Genomic DNA, 22,605 nt, shown 5'->3' with positions numbered 1-22,605 from the left:
CTGGTTCCTAATCTGCTATAAAATGGTACTTCAGAGAACATAATACATGTGTGAATACTGTGCATTGTGAACACTGTGAAAGGTCAAGGAATGTGAGAATATACTACTGTAATACAACCAGTTAACCAGTTGTCAGCAAGTTACCAGTATACAGCAAACATTACTTTCTCCCAGAATTATTTCCATTGCAGTCATAAGCAAGGATAGAGCTGTGGCCCTGTAACTACTTATAGGTGGTGAATAATGTTTCCAAAGCTTTCAGATCTTTAGAAATTATTTTTATTCTGTTTTAACAGATAAACTTTTAGTGGATGTAATACTAATGTGCACCGAGGAAGCACAATATTTAAATGGATGTGGATTACTTATCTTTTAAGGCTTACCTGTGAATTTTCACCTGTGAGTTTTCACTGGTGTGAATTTAACTACTTATTTATGTTATGAATATGCTTGCTTCTGCATGAAAGAGAATATCCCTGTGTTGAACCACTTCTGTTATGCAGATACTGTTAAACACATTGTGTTTCCAGGGAAGTGCCACTAGAACTTAAACACTGAAAAATAAGAATTTATGGTAAAAAATCATTATCATACTGTAATTTAAGTGGTTCTCAGATTCAGACCCAGAAATGAGTTAACGTTGGAAAGATTGCTTCCATTTCTGAATATATGGAAGCTTTGCAAGTCACAGTTGCAGTGAAGGGATATTCTAACTTGCCATGGGTGTAATTATGGCACTCTGAATCTTAAGATACTGACCTGATGCTTTCAATACAAGTCATCAGCATGTGAGCATGGAGATACATGGTTTACAGGTGAGATATTCTAGAAGTAACTATGATGATTGCAAGAAGAAATAAAAGATGAGCAAGTAGTGAAGATGTGAAAACTGTTAAAGCAGCAGCTCAGGTTGTCACAAAAAAGTTCTGCCCATATAGGGAAAGATGCCATCACTTAGGCTTTGATGATACAAGAAAATTTTACAAGGCATGATTCAGGTTTCAGTCAAAAATATATTATGGTACTGGTGCCCCATTTTAGTGTGGAACTGGTGCTTTAGCCATGGAATAGTTATAGTCAGTGTCTCCAAAATTGGTTAACATCTTCTCCAAATAAATAAATAAAACTGCAATAAAGCAGTTGGATTCTCTTGCAACAGTGTTGGTTGTTTTCCCCTCTCTGCCTTGTCCAGAGTTTCTGAGGAAGTACCTTTGATGAGGCCTACACCTTAAAATAGATTCTTGATAAATTAAAACATCTAGTAAAGTTAAGTGTTAGGCATGTGGGAAATACTTGGAGTCAAATGTGAGCAATTGATGAACACATTTCACCTTAAACTGTCTTTTTTAAGTATCTCAGTGGAATCCTGTATTCTGTTTACTGTATTCAGATGGAAAACCAAAAAAAACCTCACTAAAATCAGAAAATGGCAAGTGATTAGTTTGTACTAGAAACTAGATAGAGTTTGATTTTAAGCCTACATGGAGTCATATCAAACCCTAGGACTCGTAATTTGGATATAGATGTCTCCAAATATTCCATGGAAAATATGGCAGAGAATCTTTTAGTGCCTTTGTGCAAGTCAGTGTATAACCAGTTGAGATTTCTGACAGGAAAGGACTGGATTGAAATTGAGACAGCTGGAAACTTAGTTGCCACATCCACCCTCAAGTAACTCTGCTATTTCTTACTTATAATGTATTTATGAGGGAACTAAGAAAAAATATACCGTTTATCTATAGCAATAGTCCCCTCCCAAAGTCTTTCCCCTGCGCAAAGATTTTAGGCAGAAAATGGCAAATCAGTTAGAGTATAAGATAGGAAATATATGCAGAATATTCTCAAGAAAGTTGAAAATGTGAAATTCTTGTGGTTTTAATCTCTTTAATTTATACTAATCTGGAGATTTAAGAATAGAAGTTATTTCTGAGAAAGAATTGTCATTGTTTAGAAATTAAATTTGTGTACTTTTTTTTTAATGTAAAGTAGTAGCCTTTTAGAAATATTTTCTTAATGTCCTAAATAGAAAAAAGCTGGACATAGCAACTATGTCCAGTAATAGCAGTTATGCAGGCTTTCACTAGCTAACCGTGGTTATCTTTTTCAGTGGATGAGTAATCTGCAACCTAAATTGAACCCAGCTGTTTTAGCTTGTTATTTAACTGCTGCAGTTTCTAGAATGTGTTTAGCAGAAGCTTCCTGGAGATTATCTGTGCCAGTGAATAGGAAACTGTAAAACTCTGATATATGCTTAATAGTACTGGAAATAATAATTTGCAGTCTGATGATCTTGGTCAAATACATAAAGTTGATTCAGCTGCCTTCTAATTTTGATGTGTTAAGATTATGTCACTAATCTTGAAATCTTTTCTTTACATGTTTTCTTCATAGGTTTTCAGTTATTTGTTTGGTTTTTTTTTTTTTAGGAAATAAATGTTCATGACTCCTTGTGAAGCAGAAGGAAATTGGCAGAAATACTGATCAGTATTTCTCAACCTTTACTAAGTACATGTAAAGCTAAACTTCAGAAACTGATGCTTGTTTTTGAAAGAACAAAAAAGGATGGTTAAACTTTGAAATCTTTGTGCCTAGCCAAAAGCAAAATCCTTGAAAAACTGATATCTTAAAAATGGTATTAACTCTGCTTCTCAGTGTCAACTTGTATAAAAATGGAAAGACACCATTAACATCCACTCTAAAATATTTCTATGATTTGTTTTTAATTTAGAGCACAGAATTTGGGGAACACAGGAAAGTGCATATCTTTGGAATAATTTTACATGCTTTCTAGACTTCAAAAGGTATAGATGCTATTTTTGGTTTTTATTTGTGAGTCTGTGAAACTTACTGTATGTATACCCAAAACATTTCTCCACCTATGAAAAGACATATGCAATTTAAAACAGCTTTTCTTTTGAATGGCTTTTGTAGTCTTCCTAAATTCCTGCATGTTAATCTCCTGAAAGGAGATTCCCACTGATCAGTCTCTTTTTTAGATTTTTCAGTGTGGTTTCATTTTGAAGTTATGTTTTATGGCAGGAACCCACATGTATTTTATGTCAGTCCCTTACTAGTTAGTGATGACTTCTAGTTTGTGCTAAAGTCTTACTCTTCTACTCTTCTATTTAATTTCCAGTTTGCATGTGAGTCAGGACTCCAATATGTTTCCCCTTCCCTTTTCTTAGATTCTGAGTTCATATTCATCTTGGTTAAAACTATAACTGAAGGAGGAGTTAGGAGGAGACTGATACAGTCTTGTCACTTCACACTAATAAAGTCCTCTGCTTTCTACTGTGATAGCAGCTGGCATTCTTTACTTGATAAGAATATATAATGATCATGGAGCTTTGTAGGTATCTCTTGCCCAAACACTACATCCAAGAAAGGTTAATAAATTTTTTTTTCAACATTTGGATAGGGGTTGTAGTTTTGTTTTTTTTTGGTGGGATTCTGTTGTTTTTTTTTTCCTAGGGCAGGATTGGTGATGTTCACTGGAAATTAATTTGCAGACCATGCAAAACCCATCTTCAGTGAAGCTGGTACATGGGAGTTAAACAAGCAGTAAAATGTTTTCAGTGAAACTCCATTTCTGCCTAAGTTTTTTATTTTTCATAAGCATTAAAATTTCAGGTAAACTTTACTTTCACAAGAATTGACACCTCTTTAAGTAAAATTTTAACTTTTATTAAACTTTAAAAAGAATGATTAGGAAAATTTTTCTCAGCTTGTCAGATGTATTTCAGCTGTATTTTCCCCTTCTTGGGTTAAGATCTTCAGGCTGGACTACATGTGTGAAAAGGGCTATCATCTGGTATGCTGTGAGTTACTTTGCTTATAAAGCATTCCAGAGAAGGGTGGGCTGTAGGAGGCTCTTAAAATGTAATTCTTAAAGACACCATAATACCTTGTCTGAGTCATGCTCTTCTACCTAGCAAAGGGTGGAGCATGAGTAAAGATAATGTATTTTGACTGAATTTGATTTGATGCTATTAAGAACATTTTAAGATGATTATCAGCCAATAAAACTAGCTTCATTCAGCAAGTCTACTAGTTCTGTTGAATGCAAGAGAGATGAAAATGCTACTTTGAAAAATTAATGTGTAAATGCTACTTCTTAATTCAGTCCTTTGGGTTAAAGCAGTAATGGTATGTTTGGATTTCTCTTTGTAGAGTAAATCTTGATGCCTTTATATCAGTCTTTACATGAAAAATAAATCCATTGGCTTCAGTAAGACCTTGTCTGACTAGTAGCTGAGTAAAACCGTGGACATTTTATTCAGTCAAGGGTGGGCAGCTCTAAGTTTGAATCAGCTAGTGAAGGGGTGGAGACACCACTTTTGTGACATAATATTTTACGTGTCTTTTCCTCACTGCTGATTTGTTTCTGAACGTATGTAGACAAGCAAGTAATGTTCATGTCAGCTGTGCTTTCCTACAACATAATAGCTGCTAAAATAGTAAGTCGTGTAGATGTCCCTCAATGGCTGCCATCCTATTATTTCTGCACTTATCTTCTCACAGTTAAGCTTTTGGGTGTAAACAGGAATAGAGGCTGAAAAAAAAGACTCACTAGCCCCTTTTTTTCCATGGTGGATTTGGTTTTACCAGCAGAAGTCACAAAGTCAGTTTGTATCTTTGTCATCTCAGTGTCTCCATATTTAGGTCAATAGTATTCCAGTACCTGGAAATGTGTTTGATTGTTGGAACTTGGGTATCTTGAAGGAAAGTACCGTTGTTTTGAGCACAGGATTATTTTAAGTGCCCAAATTTTAGTGATTTGAAATCTGCTTGTATGCCACAAGCTATCTATCTCTGTTGCTTTATGCAGACATATAAAACAAAGAAACCCAGCTAATGAGAAAAACTTTTGTTTAATAGTTAATGTCAGAATCTATTAATGGCATGCTGCTGACTTTTATGTCCAAGAGCAAACAAAATAATCAGTTTTCTGCCTCAGTTTTCCCACTTGGAAAATTGGTGGAATGTCGGTCATTCATCTTGGAGTCTGATTTGGACTGCTACTTAGATGTCTTCTGCCATGCTTCCAAAATGAGTCTTTTACTTTCTGCAGAGGAAACCATAGGCAGAAGAAATACTAATGAAATTCCTCATTACATAATGTGATGTCATGATACTGTGAAACCCCCAGAGTGTATGCAGCAAGGAGTATTTGTTATGTAAGTAATTTTAATTACTTGCTTATATAGCTATGCGTACCCATCCTGAGCTTCCTTATAGATCCTGTGAACTACAGAAGAACCTTTTGGGGTTTTTATACAGAATTTTTCAGTTTTGTGATTTTTTTCAAGAGTCTCTGAAGGCATGCTCTTTTCCACAGGCTTTTTATTCAAACATGAATCATAGTTGAAAAGCAAGGCAGAAGTATGCATTTTTATTGCAGTGGTGTGAAGTTTACAGATACATAGCATCCTACCATCATCTTCTAAGTCTTTTCTAAGCTCCTCTGAGGTCCAGACTTTCTGCCATCTGAAGACTTGGCTAAATGTTTAGTTTGAATTCAGGACAAGGAAGAACAAGTTTAAAACATTAAAGATTCTCCAGAACAGATCTGTGTATTCTAGAATAAGAAACCTTTTGCCATAGGTACTCTATTAATTGGTAACATGGCTTACCATACTTTTAAGTTGTACCAGAGGTTATACCAGAAGGCAATATGGAGTTTATTGCTTGGCTGATTGCAATATTTTAACCAATGCAAAATAGATCTAATAAAAAGTTGGAACTCACAATAAAGCCTTGTCTCACTACAAATTATCAAGTTTTCTTGTTAGCTGCTAAATTAAGCAGGCAACAGCTGCTAGCTGCTAGCTGAGATACATAGAGTCATGTGTTCTTAATCAGTCATTCTGATTATGCTTACCTTTGTGTTACCTAAAATAACTATCTCTTCTAGTAACTTCTATATGTGACATTCATCTGCTTATTATACCATTTCTTGTCTGAATTTCTTTCTAGAAGATAGATTACCGTGGCCTCTTAGCAATGAATCTTCTTAAATTGTTGTATTTCTTATTTCAAGGGGTAAATGCTTGAAACCCTCAGATGGTAAAAAATTTGCTTCTGAACCACTCACAGGAACATGCTATCTGCTTAAGCATCATCTGAGTAAAATTTAAGATCTCATAGAAATATGATAGTTACACAGTGCTTTGTAGTGTAACTCCAGTGTGACCGGAAATGATAGATACACTGTAAGAGCATTATGTTCTGATATTAAGGAATAAGAGCAGAAAAAAGTGTGTCTCAATCACTAGGCTGATTTCCTCTCTGATTCTTCCTGGTCTGTTTTGAGGCAGTTTGCACTGGTCTTGGACACAAGTCATCATTAATTTTGGGTGGAATCATGTGATGTTTGCTTCCTCCATTGCTAGTGGTGTGCAGGCAGAGAAAATCCTTCTTACGCAGTTACTGGTTTTACAGTTTCATCTGTAGAGTTTAAAAGCAGAGTAAGTCCATGACAGATTTCTAGCACGTTATTTTTACCTTCCTAGACTTGTGAAGCCCTCAACAGAGAAAAAGATTTTACTACTAATGTTCAGCCTTCAGTTTTAAGAGATTATATGTTGAGAAAGAGAGGGAAGGGAAGTACTCTTACTAACTCCTGGTTTTACTAAAAAGTTGAGCTTTTCCATTTTGATACTATTGTCATAATCACATGGACACCTACACATTTATTGCTGTTCCAGTTAAGCTGCATAGACTTGACACCAGGCAGGCTCACTCTAACAGAAGTTTTATTTAAAGACTGTTGTGGGAATGATAAAATCTATTTGCAGAGGAATAAGGCAGAGACATAAGGATAAAAATGGAGGTGTGATTATCTCACAGCTACTTACATCTGTATTAGTCAAAATCTGTGGTAAACTATCTAAATGCACTTGTTCCCTTCCAGATAAACACACCCTGCATGTAAGCAAACAGCTTGTGTTAAGAATATCCATCTGCTAATTAAACTCCGCATTAGTTTTCTCATCTATTTAATTTAATCACTCAGTGAATATAATCCTTGTAAGTATCTTGCAAGGAGGAAATATACTTTGTGAAACTCCAAATCCATGACAGACCCAGAACAGTGAATGGCTCTTGACATCAAGCTATCTTCTTATCTGGTTTAAAAAAAAGAGTCTGCAAGTACTTGACCTTATATTTGATTATTCACCTATCATGCATAAAAAACGGAAGCAATAAGTCATCTCCAACTCTGATGATCCTTTATAATAATTGTAGCTTAAGTAGCAGGTTCCTATCATAAAACTTTCTAAACATAACCATTCAACAAGAGACAGAAAGACCTCTGTCTCTTTTCTTTTTCCTGTATTATATGATTAAGAATTTCATTTTTATTATGTTGATTTTTTTCATTATTATAAAAAAGTGCACTACTGTTGCATTTAAGGTTATGAATTAATTTGGTAAGCGATGAACCCCCTTGTGTTCTACCCAGTCCTCAGAGATTAGAGGGGCTGTGGGTGGCTGGATTTATCTCTTAATAGATATGCCAGTTACGGCCATGACTATAGGCTGACACCAGGTGCACGAACAGCCCGTGTGCTGTAGGTCTGGTTGCATTCAAGAGAAGCAGTCAGGTTCATGAATTATTCATATGTTTATTCTTATGCAACATCTACAGATTCTCTGAGATTGCCTGCAGTAAATGCAGAAACCGCAGGTTGGCTCTATGGCATGACACACAAAAACCGATTGCAGACACACACACTTAATTCCTGGGTAATCACTTGCTGTAGCCGAGGGCCCAAATCTTACCCAAAGGCATCCCTTGGGGGTGGGGAGGGAACAAACCCGTTGATCTGTCCCTCTGATTTGGTATCAGATTATCGCCCCTCCGAGTTAGATACAAACTTGGGGTAGTATTTATCTCAGTATGTATGTGTGAGCGAGTGGGACTGTGGTCAAGCCATTGTTTCTTGAATAATGACACAGGACATTCCTCAGCAAAGGATGGTTTTGTGGGAAAAGAGGAAGAATGAGAGATAAGGTCCACAGAGTTCTGCAAAACAGTCCTTGAGAGAAGGTGAAGAGCAGGAGATAGTCATGTCAAACGTTCCTTGAGAAAAGTGGAAGATCGGAACTGTTGTGGCCTCCACCTCGCTTCGCATTCCTCCTTGGTGCCATGGCAACACAAATCACTGGATCTCCGTCCCATCCTGTGTTTGTTCTGGGCACCATGTGTTAAGGAAATGTGTGTTTTGCAGGTTTTTTTTCTGTTTTGCTTTTCTCACACTTCCAACAACTACATCGTATGTTATTTTGTAAGTGAATTATATTTGAAGTTCCAGCACTGGCTTCCATGCTACTGTGGTGGATGGCATATTTCTATATGGACCCAGTAAGGAAGAAGAACTAAGGAGTAGGTGACTTCATAGTTGGTCTTTAATCCTTTGGGGAGGAGGTGATGACCTCAGATATTCTTTTCTTCAAGCTGAGCGTGACCTCCTTAGGAGCTAAACCACACCAGTGTAAGTATAAGGTCTCTCTTCAGCTGCAAGGCACAATGCCCTGGACCTTCAGGCTGCCTTTGGCTTACTTGGATGGCTAGGAAACATTTTAATATGTATTTCAAATGGTTGACTACGTGAAAATTCAGCTGAATGGTAGTCAGCATCCTTGAAGCTGACTCTGGATTTAAATGTGGAGGACAGCAGTTTGCCTGGGCTGCAGGTTGCTAGGCCCTGACCAGCAGCCTCCCTGCTCCTGGCAGTGCCAGCTGCTGTCCCACTTTGCTTTAGGGTGGGTTTTTTCCTTTAATGAGGAAAGGGACCATGGCAAAAACTGTCTTTCTAGGACAGTTTACCTAGGCTGTATTCTTTGACATTTCTAATGGAAAATACCCTAGTGGTGTCTCCAGCATGAAAATGCATGTTTCATGGACTTGAGTGCAGGACTTTCTCACAGCTTTACAGCTATAATGGAAGGTATGAACTGGTACATTTTTTGTCCTGATTTGTTACATCTGGAAAGAAAAACTATTTTATTCATGGTGCGTCCTCTTCGGGACTTTTATAGTTAATTAAGACCCAAACACCTCCTGTCTCTTATGTGATGCTACATGTCTGGGTTAGCTTCTGGGTCCCAAAGGTGTGGGTTTGGCTTTGAGTGCTTTGTTCATATTTATACTAGCAGTATCCTGAGAATCCTAATTTCCCTATGTTGATATGTTCTTACCCGCTTTAAAAAGCAGCTAAGATTTTAGCGCTGCAATAGGACATTTGGGATAAGACAGTACTTCATATAGCACCTCATGGTAGCACCAAGCTGGGCAGTCTAATAGGTCTTTTTAATGCAGATACTGTCACTAGACCTAGGTGAAGTTGAATAGTCACATTGCAGGTGCCAGGAGTAACTGCAGTAAACAGAAATTCAAAGACCAGAAGTCTGAATTCCTATCTCAGTATTGCCATGGGGTGTCTTGACCCAGTTTCTCTGCTGTCCTCTTCCTACTGTAATCTGGCACTCACTTTCTGTGCTGTATATTCTTAAGAGTATTGCTTAAATTCACATTTATGCCCTTTCACTAGGATCAGTGTGTATTTTGAACTGATGCGAGTAGCAGATGCCAAATGATCATTCAATATAATGGTTTATCGGCAGTTCCTTCCCTTAAAAATCAGTTATGGAAGTGGGGAGAGTGTTATGGTCTTTAGAGTACGTTTCAATTAATATAGGTCTCTGAAGGTTAAAGGCATTGTCTTGGACTTATCTGAAAGAGTATGGAATTGGTGCAGATCTTCAAAACAGGTGTCAAGCATTTCCTGTAATGTACTCAATTTTTGCATGGGCATTTCATGAAAAACATGTTTTGTTTTGTTTTTTGGTTTTTTTTTTTTTTTTTATTAAGCAGTGTCCTTTTTCAGTAACAGATGGTACATGCAACTGTGAAAGTCCTTGGTATGTGAGCTTCTCCATTTTCACACTTGCTGCCATATTTGCCAGATAATGAATGTATTTCCAATAAACTAAGCTCCCATAGGAATTTATGTGTGTGTTGATTTTGTTAAGAAACAGTTTGGCTTAGACATCAACTGTCTCTTTTTAATAATACTGTTCATCATTTTGTATTGATACTGACAAGAATTGTTATTTAAAGACTGTCATGGTTTGAGCCCAGACTGCCAACTAAGCACCACACAGCAGTTCACTCATTCCTTTCTCCCCAGCACTGCGAAGGAGAAAAATTAATCAAAAGGCTCAGGAATTGAGATAAGGACAGTGAGGGTTGGCTCACCCATTTCGGTCACAGTTAAGGTTTTCAATGATGAAGTTTTGGGTTGATGTATTTTCTACACATTTTTTCAGAGCAAATTTTTTTTTTCTTTCTCTGGAGGTTAGTGGGTGTTACCTGGTGAAGGTGCTGTTGAGATTGTGCAGAACATTAGAGGTCAAAATCAGCTTTGCTTTGTACCTTCTGCCTCCACCCAAAGTCAAAAGGGGCAGTTGAAGTTAGCCCTTGGGATTCTTGTTTACTATTAATATCAGGAACATTTACAAGGTTAGCTTTTATTAAAGCTAATCAATGTAAAGCTAGATGGGTGCTGAACATTTTGCCATTTTGATATACATAGTAACTGCATTATCCTGATCAGAAATGGAAGTGTGTAAATATTACCATTCATTGAGGTATAATATGCTAAAATTCTTAAGCCATTGAAGAAATAGAGCCTTACTGCACTTCTGTTTAACATGTCTCTGATTCTGTACTTTGGGGCATTGTCCCCTAAATCTAGTATGGCACAACAAGAAATGAAACATTGCTGCTGAATGAAATAGTGTTAAGCCTCTCCAGTTTAAAAGCAGCTAATATAAACATTTCAAAAAAGCATACTGCATCATGAGATTTAATCCTTTCATATTCAGAAGTGTAACTGACCTTTCAGCTCTTTGAGGTTAGACAGGTCGGGTAGACCTTCTTGTAAAGTCCTAGAAGTAGTCGTACTTGCTTGAGAGAGCCACCTCCGACTGAAGCTGGCTTTGCCACCAGATAAATGCAGCTGGGCCAAAATGCTCTGCCACATTTTACAAAATCTTGGCCCCAAGTGGTATGTTTTCACCTTAAAATGTTAATCTTCTTTTTTGACATCTTCCTAACAAAGGTAACAGTATTATTGCAGATGTCTACAGCCACCATATCCTAGTGTATTTCTGGAATTGGGGTTTTTGTGCTGTACTTCCATTAAGTGACAATTATTGTTGTAATCTTTGCTGCAAATTATATTTGTGTTTGGTTTTGATTTTTTTTTTTTTAATTTTAAGATTATTTTAAAACTTTTTATGAAATCATAATGTTTCTGAAACACATTCTTGTTTAAGCAAGGTTTGTTTCAGTTTTGCTTTAAATAATCATAGCTAAGTTGGTTTAAAATCACATCATACTATAAATAGTGCAGCTGCTTATGATAGACAGACTCTTCTTACAGGTAGATAATCCATTTGATGTTAGCTTGGAAAGCTTACTGTAGACAGGGAAGAAGAGAAGAAAGGTCTAGATCTTTCCTTTCACACTCAAAGAAGACCCCTAAAAACTCAGAAATGTTTTTGTACAGCCCTTTATTCACTGTTCTGTGGGCCACATCTTTTGTAGTCTGGAAGAGGGGTAGCTTCATCAGGGAAAAAGAACAAATACAATGTAAATAGTAACCATCCTAATCAGAAAGTGGGTTTAGGTTCTCTCCAACTGCTAAATTTCAACTGATGTGGAAATGGTATAGCATAACTGATTTCACTGGAGATACATTCTCACTGAACTTCAGCTGGGAATTGAAGTGTCAGGTTCTAAAACCTCTCTTTACTGACTGTTTATGCTATATCAATATCATTAAGAAGAAGAAATGTGAATTGACAAAAATGTTGAAGGTAAATTAAGGTCAGGTCCTAGGGTACCTCATCACTCTAGTGAGTAGCAAGCTTTTACATACATCATTTAAAAGAATAAAGGTTCTGAAGTTGGCAGTTTCAGCAAGGAGAAATCTCTATGATTTGCTTAAGTAGAGCTGAGTCCTTATGCCAAAACCAGAAGAAAATATTCCCATTCCTTGAAAGTGAAAGCAACATAGTTGTGGAAAATAAATTGACTCTTCTGTTTACTTTTGGCCTTTAAATTTATTTCAGTCATGATTTTGTGGCTCTTAATTAAGCAAGACCTTCACAGATTCATAGTCTTTCCATGGCATAAATTTAACCCCAGTCAAATGTGCTTGCTTATTGTTACTACAACCAGATCATGCAGTAACAACTATTTTATGTGTGATAATTTTTTGGGGTTTTGGTGCATTTTTTTATAAAATGGACTTTACCGTGTGTTTAATCATGCTTTTAGAAAAGGTGTCTGTTTAAAGACATTAAGGAGTGCTTTTGCTACATGTCTGGACAAGCAATCCAACTAAATTTTTTTGTTCTTTTATATAGTATAACTGTAAGTGGTTTAGAGAGAAAAAAAAAAAGGGCCATCTTTTTATGGTGTTTGCATAGCACCATGCTCAGAGATGTCTTTTTTGTCTCTTATGTTTTGTCATAATACTATTTTAAACATAAAATATTAGGTCATAGAAAGTCAACACTTGAAGTATCAGTGGCCATGACAACCTTCCCTCTTGGGGGTGCAGTACAAGGTCTTTCACTGTGTGACTGGACAGTGTAGGCTGCAAGTGACTTGATGGAATGTTAATGTATATAGTAAAAATAATTATGACTTCATTAAAGATTACTTTTTCCAGGTTATGCAACAAATTAGCAGCAAACTGTAATTGTAAGTACTATATTTGTTCCATCAAGCAGTAGGTAAAGAGACTGCTGTGCAAGCAAGGACTATTAAAAGTGGCATATTTTGTGAATTTTTTTCTTTATTTCTCTTTTCCCTTTTCTCCTTCTCATATTCTGCTTCCTTTTCTTCCTTTCCTCACATTCTTCTTCTTATTTTTTTGTTTTCTGCTCTTGATCATCCTCTGTACTTAGCGCAAACCTCATGGCTGAAACCAAGTAGGCGGTTTTGTGTGTATTGACTTAGGTCTTGGGGAGAGGGGGTATGAAATCACCTGAAGTTGCTGGGCTCCTGAAGCTGAGACAAACTGAGAATGACATGAAGTCAGAAACTGATAAATTTGCTGCAGTTACAACTGAGAATGTAATTAAGACTGCTTTCATGTATATAGTGCTGCATAGTTAATATTAAAGATGTGAGCTTTTCAGGTGTATAGATGTAATTGTAGGTCTTTTAGTTAAAGCCATACAGTAGCTTCTATAGTTTTAATTGTATCTGGGAGTCAAAAGAAGATCTTTTGTTCATCACTATTAACATTTCAAATACACCTGTGAATTGAAATAGAAGTCTTGGTTAAAAACAAGTAACCTCTTTTTTACATTTACTTGGGAGGTGTACATGTTTATTAACACCACTTGAGTTGTGCTGCTTAATTTTCTTGTGCTACACACCTTTCGTTAGTTTGGAATTAAAAGAATGTATTTTCTGAAGGGATCTGAGGACATGTGGAGTTCGCCAAGGCTATATTTAGATGAGTGATGTTCTCTCAAGCATCTTTGGTAGTCAGCAATGCAGGTAGAAATGGCTCAGTAAAACTGAAGCCCCTGTCACTGCTGTAGTGGGGAAAAAAATTCTTTAAGCGGGGGTGACTTAAAGGGTGTCCACAGGTGTTTATGATCATGTATTCTTGTCAATCCATAAATACTAGATTAAAAGAATATGAGGACCTGTAATTAGCAAACATATAAAATTTAAGGTTTTCCACAGCCTTGTAGAGTTGTTATTAAAATAAATTAAACCATGCTTTTGTATCAATCAGTTTAGGTATTAATGAACATGGTTAGGAAACAATGCAGGATACGGTGTTGTAGGACAGTTGCATGCACATTGCACAGCAGAACTAAAACAAAGTAAAAAAAAAATTGTTAAATGAATACTGCCCATTCTGTACAATGAATGGGAAAATATAATGATTCTGTAACTAGCGTGGAAATAGTAAAAGTTTATATTTTATATATTTTAATGCATATATACAGAGAGCCAAATTAAAGATTCCTGGATCCTCCTTTCTGCCTCTCTTGTAGATGGGTGTCACATTTGCCACCCTCCAGTCCAATGGGACCTCCACAGTTACCCATGATTTTAGGTAAATCATAGCAGCTATTGTAGAAATAATTAGAGATTTTAAATAATTGATTAGGAAATATTAATTAATTATTAGAGATAGAATTAATTTTGGTTAGATTATATTACAATCAATTCATAAATATTAATTCAATTTAATTTTTTTTTAATATATATCCTGACAAAGAATAAATATCTTCAATTTAAGACAATTGTTTGATTATTTCTCTGAAGCTTAAGGAATTTTCACTTTTCAGTTGAACAATAAGAACAATGATAACCTGGATTTTTCTATAGAGTATTACCTTTGGGAATGAAATAGGAAAAACTCGTATCCAGCCAACAGTACTTTTAATAATTTTATAGCTTCAAAGGTTCACTTGCTCAGTGTGAAAACATTTTCTAAGCAAAAAGGAGCATCTTACATAAACTACTTGTTTTGTATGCTCTTCATATAACTGCATTTCTGGTAGATGGGAGAGTCCCTCCTCATTAATACACACCTAGCTAACAGGTAACAAGTTAAGAGTTAATGGTTAGTTAACTTGTGCCTGTATCCTTAGAGGCATGTAGGCCTGGCAGCAGTGTAAAATGCTGTGGATTGACAGGCAGTGGCCTCTGTACTTGAATACAAATATTAGGCACTGGTTTTCATATGGCAGGAGAAGATTAGTGTAAAAAACATCCTTCCTTTTCTAAGGATCTGGTGGCATCTGCTTTTAGGAGGAAACCTGTGCAAGAACATGCTGTTCGTGCTCTGTTGGGGTGGCAAAGACCTGGGGACTCCTTTCTCTGAGTCCACATGTGGTGACCCTCTCTGCTGGGAAAGAGTATAGTGGGACATCTGCCCTTGTTCCCCAGAAACAGGCTTAGAGGGCAGTGGACAAGGTGGTAATGCACGGTGGAGTGTAACAATTAATGAAGTTGTTTGTGCTGAGCGAAACACCTGGAAATTCGAGGGGGGGGTGAGAAAGAATTTTGGGAAAAGCAAGGTTCATTTCAGATTATCTGGTGTGGGGACAGACTGGGCATGGTGGCCCTTCCCCAAGGGACATAAGTGACACAGTGGTGCTGCCTAAGAGCTGTCTGTACCAGCTTCTCTGTCAACCAGGTTAAACTGATCTCTCTCAGAAAGACCTATGGAGGTAATAATTCTGTTTATAATCCAGCATCTTCAGTTAGAGTTTGCTTTTCCTTTTCATTCATTTGTACAGAGTAAGAGAAGAGGTAAATCTGGCCCTGGGAGAGCTCCTTGTAATCAGTACAGAACATCCTGATATGCACACAGACCAGCTACATGCTGCACATTTGTTATCTCATACAACAGTGTGAGCATGCCGACTAGTAAAATGTTTATAGTGGTACAGTTCATATACTAGTTATGTAATAACCCTTATTTCTTTACCAAACTTGGACATAATTATGTTTTCCTGTATGTTTGACTTCACACCTGCATTACAGACCAGTTACTTTTGTATTTTAAGACAATCTTCTTCTAGTATGTAAGCATGTGAAAAGTGAGCATGGACAGCACTACTTTAATTTGAAAGGGTAATGTATGTCTCTGATTTTGCTTTTGAACTGTGGGACATCTTTCTCTTTGGCACTGATACATAGCTGCAAGTCCGTGACACTCCACCTCTAAATCAATCTGTGATTCAGATCTGTGATTTAGATCTGTGAAAACACTATGTTTTGTCAGGACTACCACCTTTTAGTGTGGCTTTTCTGAGAAACTTCTGATAAAGTTCTAGTATTTAATTTTTTCAATTCCAAGACTGTCCCTTGGACTTTAAATTCTTATTTTTTTAACTATAAACTCAGCTGTACTAGCATGAAAGAAACCTGTCTCATATACTAAGAAAAACATTCACCTGGAAGGCAAAAATGAGAAAAGGATAAGTACAGAAGTATTATGAGTTCCTGTGCTTTGTGGTGCTAAAGGTTTTATTATTGCTTGAAAGGAGTAGCCTAGTCTTTTAGGAACTTTTGTTTTCAGCTAACTTATTGAATTACGCCCTGACATTTTTCCAAGTATTTCAGTATGGCTCAGGAAGCTCATTAAACAGCCTATAACCACTGTTAGGGTACAACAGTGGAAAAAACCCTGCTCATAATGAAGTTATATTTACTGATGGGAAGTCAGTATACTTCTCTGCTAATGATTCTAACTTGATAATGCAAAATACACAGTAGTGCTTAAAGGAGGATAGAATTTCCTTTTTTTTTTTTCTTATGTTTTATAGCTGCTTGGGAACACCCGTAGAAGAATTTACCTGTATTTTAACTCTCTTCTGAAATCTTTTTTTCTGTCTTATTGAATGCCTATGACAAAACCACACGATGAATTTAAAATACAGATGATTTATTAATGATCAGGTAACAACCTCCATTTAAAAGTTGCTAAAACTTTTTCATGGCAAAAGTGATAATGTTGAAGTTGCATACCTTTATAGAGATATGCAGAGCGCTGCACATAGCAATACCATGTAAGTCACACATTATCTATTTTGAAACATTCAGGCAAAATTGCCTGTGAAAATGGTATCTTTTTAACTGCAATTTTCCCCCAAAATTGGTGGAAAATTTTTGATAAAATCAGGCTATCTGAAACTAAAAATTGACTTCTGGTTGACCTTGCCTGTCTTCTTACAGTTTTGATGGTATGAATCATCTGTCCTTGAACAGTATTTGCTGCTGAAACTTCCAGTGCCTACCTACCTTCTTTACTTTGTAACTGCAGGTGCAGCGCTGCGCTGCATAAGAGATACATCACCTCTCAGGCCTGGGGTATTGATTTTCAACCTCAGTGGGCCAGGTTCCATTTTTACAATGTACAGAGCTCTAGACCAAGAGCTGTCATACCTTACTGGGTTCTACCTACATGTTTCTTCAGATAAACTATTTTCTTGTGACATGTATAATTCCTGTGAACCATGCAAAGTGAGGGAGATCTGGGACCTCTTTCAATGATCATCTCACAAGACAATAATTTTGTCTAGAAGCTGATTCAAAAGAGAGAGAACAGAGCTGACATACTGCTCTGGTGAGGAAATAATGAGCTGTAGTCTGTATAAATGGATCTTACGGAGCTCACTCTGAGCCTTGCAAACAGTGAATTGCAGTAGTGAAGCTGAGAAATAGCAGACTATTAAATCATGGTTTAAGACTTTCCTGCCAAATAGGCACCTCAGATTGAAAGCACTCCACAGTTGGTTAAAGTGCTCTGCTCAGTGCTGTGTTAGAGAGGCTTTGTAAAAGCAGATACTTTTTCCAGAAAACAAAGCAAAATTTAAAGCCTCTTCAGTGCTGAGTCCAGTGTCATCATTATCTATCAGAAAGTTTTTGCAAGGTGAGAACAAAGACTGATTTTGTTTGGTATAAAGAAAATATCGACTTTAAGACAAAAAGTCTATACTATAAAGAAACAAAAAAAGACTTGGCTGTCTTGGCTTTTATGTCATCACCTGTCACAGTGGGTTTCTTCAGGCAGAGGATTTTCCGCATAGAATATAGTCATGAAGTTAATTTCTGTTTTGCAGATAGTGGTAGGAACAAATTTAAGTTGTGATTTTGATTTCCTACTTTAAGAAGGCACAATGGTTCTAATTCTTAACACTGATGCAAAAGCAATGTGAAAAAATACAAACTATGTAGCAGAAAAAAAAAGGAAAAACAGTCCTATAAGTTGAACTGGTGCTTACATGTTTGAAGAAATTGCTTCAGGATGATGACAGGCAGACATGTAACAAACCAATTAATGTAACCTAGGATAACATAAGATCTGTGAATATGTTCTTACATTATTAAGGTCATTAAGTGCCCTGTCTGAAGGTGGTTAAATATCTCAGCACTGGTAATGAGCTTAACAGAGCTTGATCTTGTAAGTCACCAGCTTGAACTGTGTAGGTGGAGCTAATAGTAATGATGTCCTTGGTCTGCTGCAAAGCATTTTGGCTATCTGGCTTATCCTTACTCAGAGAAATGATAAAAGAAAACCGACCACATATGGGGAATTTATTAATCTTTTAATTTCCAGGCATGTTGCTGTGAACACAGAGTGAGATTGTAGCTTATAAACAAGTTTCTGCTGCTACCAGTCTGGGGGTGTCTAGACTGTTGTAGGGCTTCTTCCCACTGAAAAAGCAGTCTCTGTAAAGGTTTATTCAGTCTTTGATTTAAAAGGAACAAAGTATTGTTTCTTATGGGCCTGTTTGATAGCATCCTTGAGATTGTGTGTTCTAGTGTGTCAAAAATGTTACAAGTCGGTGCAGAATTTTGCCTGTGCTGTGTTGAAAATGGAATCTGGTAATGTAGTGTAATTTCCTGGCCCATTTGCTATTTGTGACATGAATTGTTTGTGTGGTATATTAGTGTTCAATTATATCAATACCCTGATTCAACACCTACTGAACAAGAGCACTGTTTTTCAAGTTATCTTCCCCATGACCAGTTTCATAAATTGAAATTGCTTGCTAATGAATTTGTCTTTTTGTGGTTGTTTGGTTTTGGTTTTGATTTTGTTTTTTCCAGCAATATTATTTATAGATTCAAGGTTTCTATGATATTCAAAGGATTGGTATTGTCAGGAAACATATTCTAATGTTTTGTTTACACTGAAGAATTCTGAATATATTGGTCTCTCATGCATTTTCCACATAGAATTCCTGGTGTTTCTATCTGTTGATAGAATTGGCCCTGGCTGAATTAATTGGTATGTGAGCCAGCACTTGCTAGACCTTCTCAGGAAAGTGTAAAGAACTGTACTAATTATTTTTGTTTCAGCAATCTGATTACACAAGACAATTAGTTTCACATTCCTTTTATTCCATTAAATTATACTATTTTAACTTTTGGAGAAGAATCCTGCACTGCCCATTCATCTGTAAAATGTCTTATGTGAATAGCAAATATGGGGATCAAAAATCTTGGTTTAGTATTTTGAGTTATATAGGAAGTATTCTTGCAACTAGAAAATGAATTGCCATTAAAGCTAATATAATTTAGGAAAATTAATCCAACCTGTATATTTAGTTACCTAAATACCCCAGAAAGTTTTTACCTTAATATCTATAAAAATTTATGGAGTTCAATACCCCTGAAACTGAAGCTATTCAGCTTTAAGTAATAAGATGCAATTAGAGACTTGCTAAATAGTAAAGAAATGGCACAGAATGCTAAGAGGAGAAAATTGTGAGTTGTGACCTTGTGGTGGTGTTGGTAGATGTGATGTGTGGATCACTGCATCATTTTGTTATAAAGGCATCTTTTTACCTGTCAGATAGTAATGGGAATATTTACTGGGACCCTCACTTTCCCATCAGTCTTTTGCATTTGTGTAGCAAAGTGGAACTGTGGTGTTTACTTTAAGAACTGAAAACCCCATAGGTTTACAAATTGACCCAGAGCTTGCAGGTGTCTTCTGCAGGGCATGTTGTGCAACATGCATCTTGGTAAGGCCCATTGCGTAGGTGATGGTTCAGAGTTACTTAGTGGGTAGGCAGCAAGCTGCTTTAGGACACTGGCATTATCTAAAATGTTCTTTCTAACGTACTCTAGGATTGAAAATACTCCCAAAACTATAGTGGAGTTGTGAGATTTCAAATATGTCATGGGGAAGGATATTTGGACTAGTAACTTTAGCGTTTTTTCAGTTTTACTTACAAGCTGTGTCCTGCTTTCTTTATTTGGGAGGAAATATGTATAGTCTGATGAGTGGCTATTGAACTGGTGTATGTTCGGCTACCTGGTTAATTGCTGATCACAATGAACACAAAACGCCACCAAGGATCAGGGAAGGATCAGAGGAATGATGATGGGCAGAAGAACCCCTGTAACTTAGTGTGTAGCATACTGAATCAGGGACTTGGCATCAAAAACCAGCAGATAAAATCAAAGACTATCAGGTGAACAGTTGAACCACTGTAGTCAGTGCAGAAAACTCAACTCACTAATTGAGGAAGGTCCTCCTCATGTTTTGAACTGACAGCAGAGAAATCCTGTAGTTGGGGAGGGGCGGGGGGGGGGGCGCGGAATTCTTGCACAACTTAGTCTGTGTCTGTTCAAAAGATTGTTTCTCTGACCCAGAGGCTCCCCATCCACTGCATGCAAGAATAACAAGTATGAGCAAAATTACTCCTCTTGCAGGAAGTCTGTGTAGCAAAACCTAATATAATGTGTCGCTAAGACCATTGCCATGTGCTGAGCTGAAGGTGAGACTACAGATGGTGAAAAGTTCTTCCAGTTCAAGGTCTTGCAAGAAATCAGCTTTCTTTTGTTGCCAGAAAGATCTCTTCCACCATTAAAATAAACACAGCAAACTAGACAGTGAAGTTGAGCTAAATGGATGGTATAAAAAACCCAGTTTGTACTATTTCAGATTACAAGTGTTAATGTAAATTTCATTTCATACTCAAAGGAAAAATGTCTTCTCTAATGAATTTACTTCCTGTGCAAGTACAGGAAGTACTTTGGTAATTTCTCTTCATAGAAGTCCTAACATTAGTACTACAGAAAGACTGTTACAATCATGCACATCTTTTCTTGCTGTTACACAGTCAGCCAGTGCACAGATGGATTAATTTGAAGCAGAAACAAATGTTGAATCCATTCAGGATATTGAATATTTACTTGGGACGTAATCCTTGTCCAGTAGCTTTAGATACTGCTTAGATTAAAAAAGGTTTGAGTCTATCTGAGACTGAAGAAAAATAATAAATTTAAATGAGGGAAAGTGTTCAGTTAAGGACATGATAAAGAATTTTAACAGAGTATTTACTCCTTTTAGGTCCAAGTTAATAAATAAATAATCACTGCTTCTCCAACAAATACTCTGTTGTATGTAACTATTGTAATAGCATAAAAAGATCCTGATCCTTGTCTAGAGCCCTAGGGATTTTTAAAATAAAAATCCTTATTTCTGGGTCTGTGGCAACACATCCCTTTCTTACTTAGTTTCTACTTAATAGAATTATTTTAATTCAGCTGGTGCCTATCTAGAAGCCCTAACAGTTACAAAATGAAAACTGGAGTGTGAAGCATGTGAAGGATTCAGCTCTGCAGAATACCCTCCCATAGCTTTAAGACTGCTGTGTCAGCATTATTAATCAGAAAGATCCTCCTGCAAGCATGAGGAATGCACCTTTCTGTTTGCAAGGGTGACTGGGTCATGTCCTTGGTGCTGCAAGTCTCAGGGCAGCTGCTGAGAGCTAGCGCTGGCTTTCAGCTAGCCAAATTCGAGCCAATCCTTTCTCACTACCTGAGGCATTTTGATGCCTGGTGCAGAGGAGGATTTAGCTCTGTATTGAACTGTAAGTGAAGTACAGACCTCAGTTTATAAAGAGAGGTAAAATTTATACTAAGAAGAAATTGGTCAAATCACTTCCAAGTAAAAGTGTTAGAAATTTTCCCTCCTGTACAGCTTAGCTGTAATGTAGACATCACACTAAGGATAATTGTGCATACTCTCTTAACCTATGGGAGATTTTTCCTATATTGTTACCTTACCTGAAAACCACATGTTGACTGTCATTTTCCACTCCCCAGCAACCTCTTCCCTCCTCCCTCATATTCAAACCTCATGGGCTGTTATTTTTTATGCTGGTGAGTATGTGTTGCACAGCTCCATGCTTACATTGCTGTTTCAAGTATTCTTTTCCATTTTAGATTTGTGTAGCTGAAAAATCTCTGCATGCATTGGTATTTCTTTTGCTCCATTTAAGTTGTTTTATTCTTGCTTCTAGCAATTTCTCTTTAGTTTTCTGTTTCTGCACCGTTTAATTTTCATCATTCATTAGCTTGGTACTAGTTGCTTTATCTTTTTTTTTTTTTTTTCTGCAGCTTTGAATATTGTTTTTATTGCATTTACAGTTCTATTTCGTGTGGTTTTCACTTGTACTTTTCAGTATATATCTCTTTCATTTCAGAAGTCAGCAGTAGTAAAATTTCACCTTGTATTTCTTTGAAACAGTATTATTGACAACATTACTGATAGTTTGAGATTTGTAAAATGGCATTATGGGTTTAAGAAGAATTGTAGAACTGTCCTTGACCTAGCTTGAGACATTGCTTAGGGAACTGACAAAGACAATGCTTGAGTTTTTTAGCATCTGAAGAAAGAATGTTATAGTGATCTTCTTTGAACTGCTTGTTTTCTCCAGAAGTGGGACTGAAGTGCAGTCACAATCCATAGGGGAGAAAAAGAGAATAAAGGAAATAGCAATAAATCCTATGCAAAAGGACATGTGCTTTGTTTTATTTTGCATCTAAGAGTCTGACCTGTCCCATTTCTTGATCCTCTCTAGATCCCTGGTTGTTTGTACCACTTGCACTTTCAGGATGACTTTCTGCTTTTCTCTTCCTCTTTTTCTCTCTCTTCCCTTCTTTTTCTTTTTCTTTTTCTTTTTCTTTTTCTTTTTCTTTTTCTTTTTCTTTTTCTTTTTCTTTTTCTTTTTCTTTTTCTTTTTCTT

General features: G+C 36.6%; 1 protein-coding gene across 1 annotated transcript in view; it reads left to right on the top strand.

Moving 5' to 3' along the window:
- The first annotated feature begins 339 nt into the window (after nucleotides 1–339).
- The window catches only part of SH3GL2 (SH3 domain containing GRB2 like 2, endophilin A1), a 76,325-nt gene continuing 54,059 nt past the window's right edge, over nucleotides 340–22,605 (top strand). The window contains exon 1 of the mRNA XM_026866333.1: nucleotides 340–399. Within this exon, the coding sequence (XP_026722134.1) occupies nucleotides 355–399 (45 nt within the window). The 5' untranslated portion in view covers nucleotides 340–354. The remainder of the gene's footprint in view (nucleotides 400–22,605) is intronic.

This window comes from Athene cunicularia, assembly GCF_003259725.1.
Source record: "Athene cunicularia isolate RWA chromosome Z unlocalized genomic scaffold, athCun1 chrZ_part2, whole genome shotgun sequence".
In the NCBI taxonomy this organism is placed as follows: Eukaryota; Metazoa; Chordata; class Aves; order Strigiformes; family Strigidae; genus Athene; species Athene cunicularia.
Note: the sequence above shows the minus strand (reverse complement) of the source record. Positions and strands in the feature narration are given on the sequence as shown.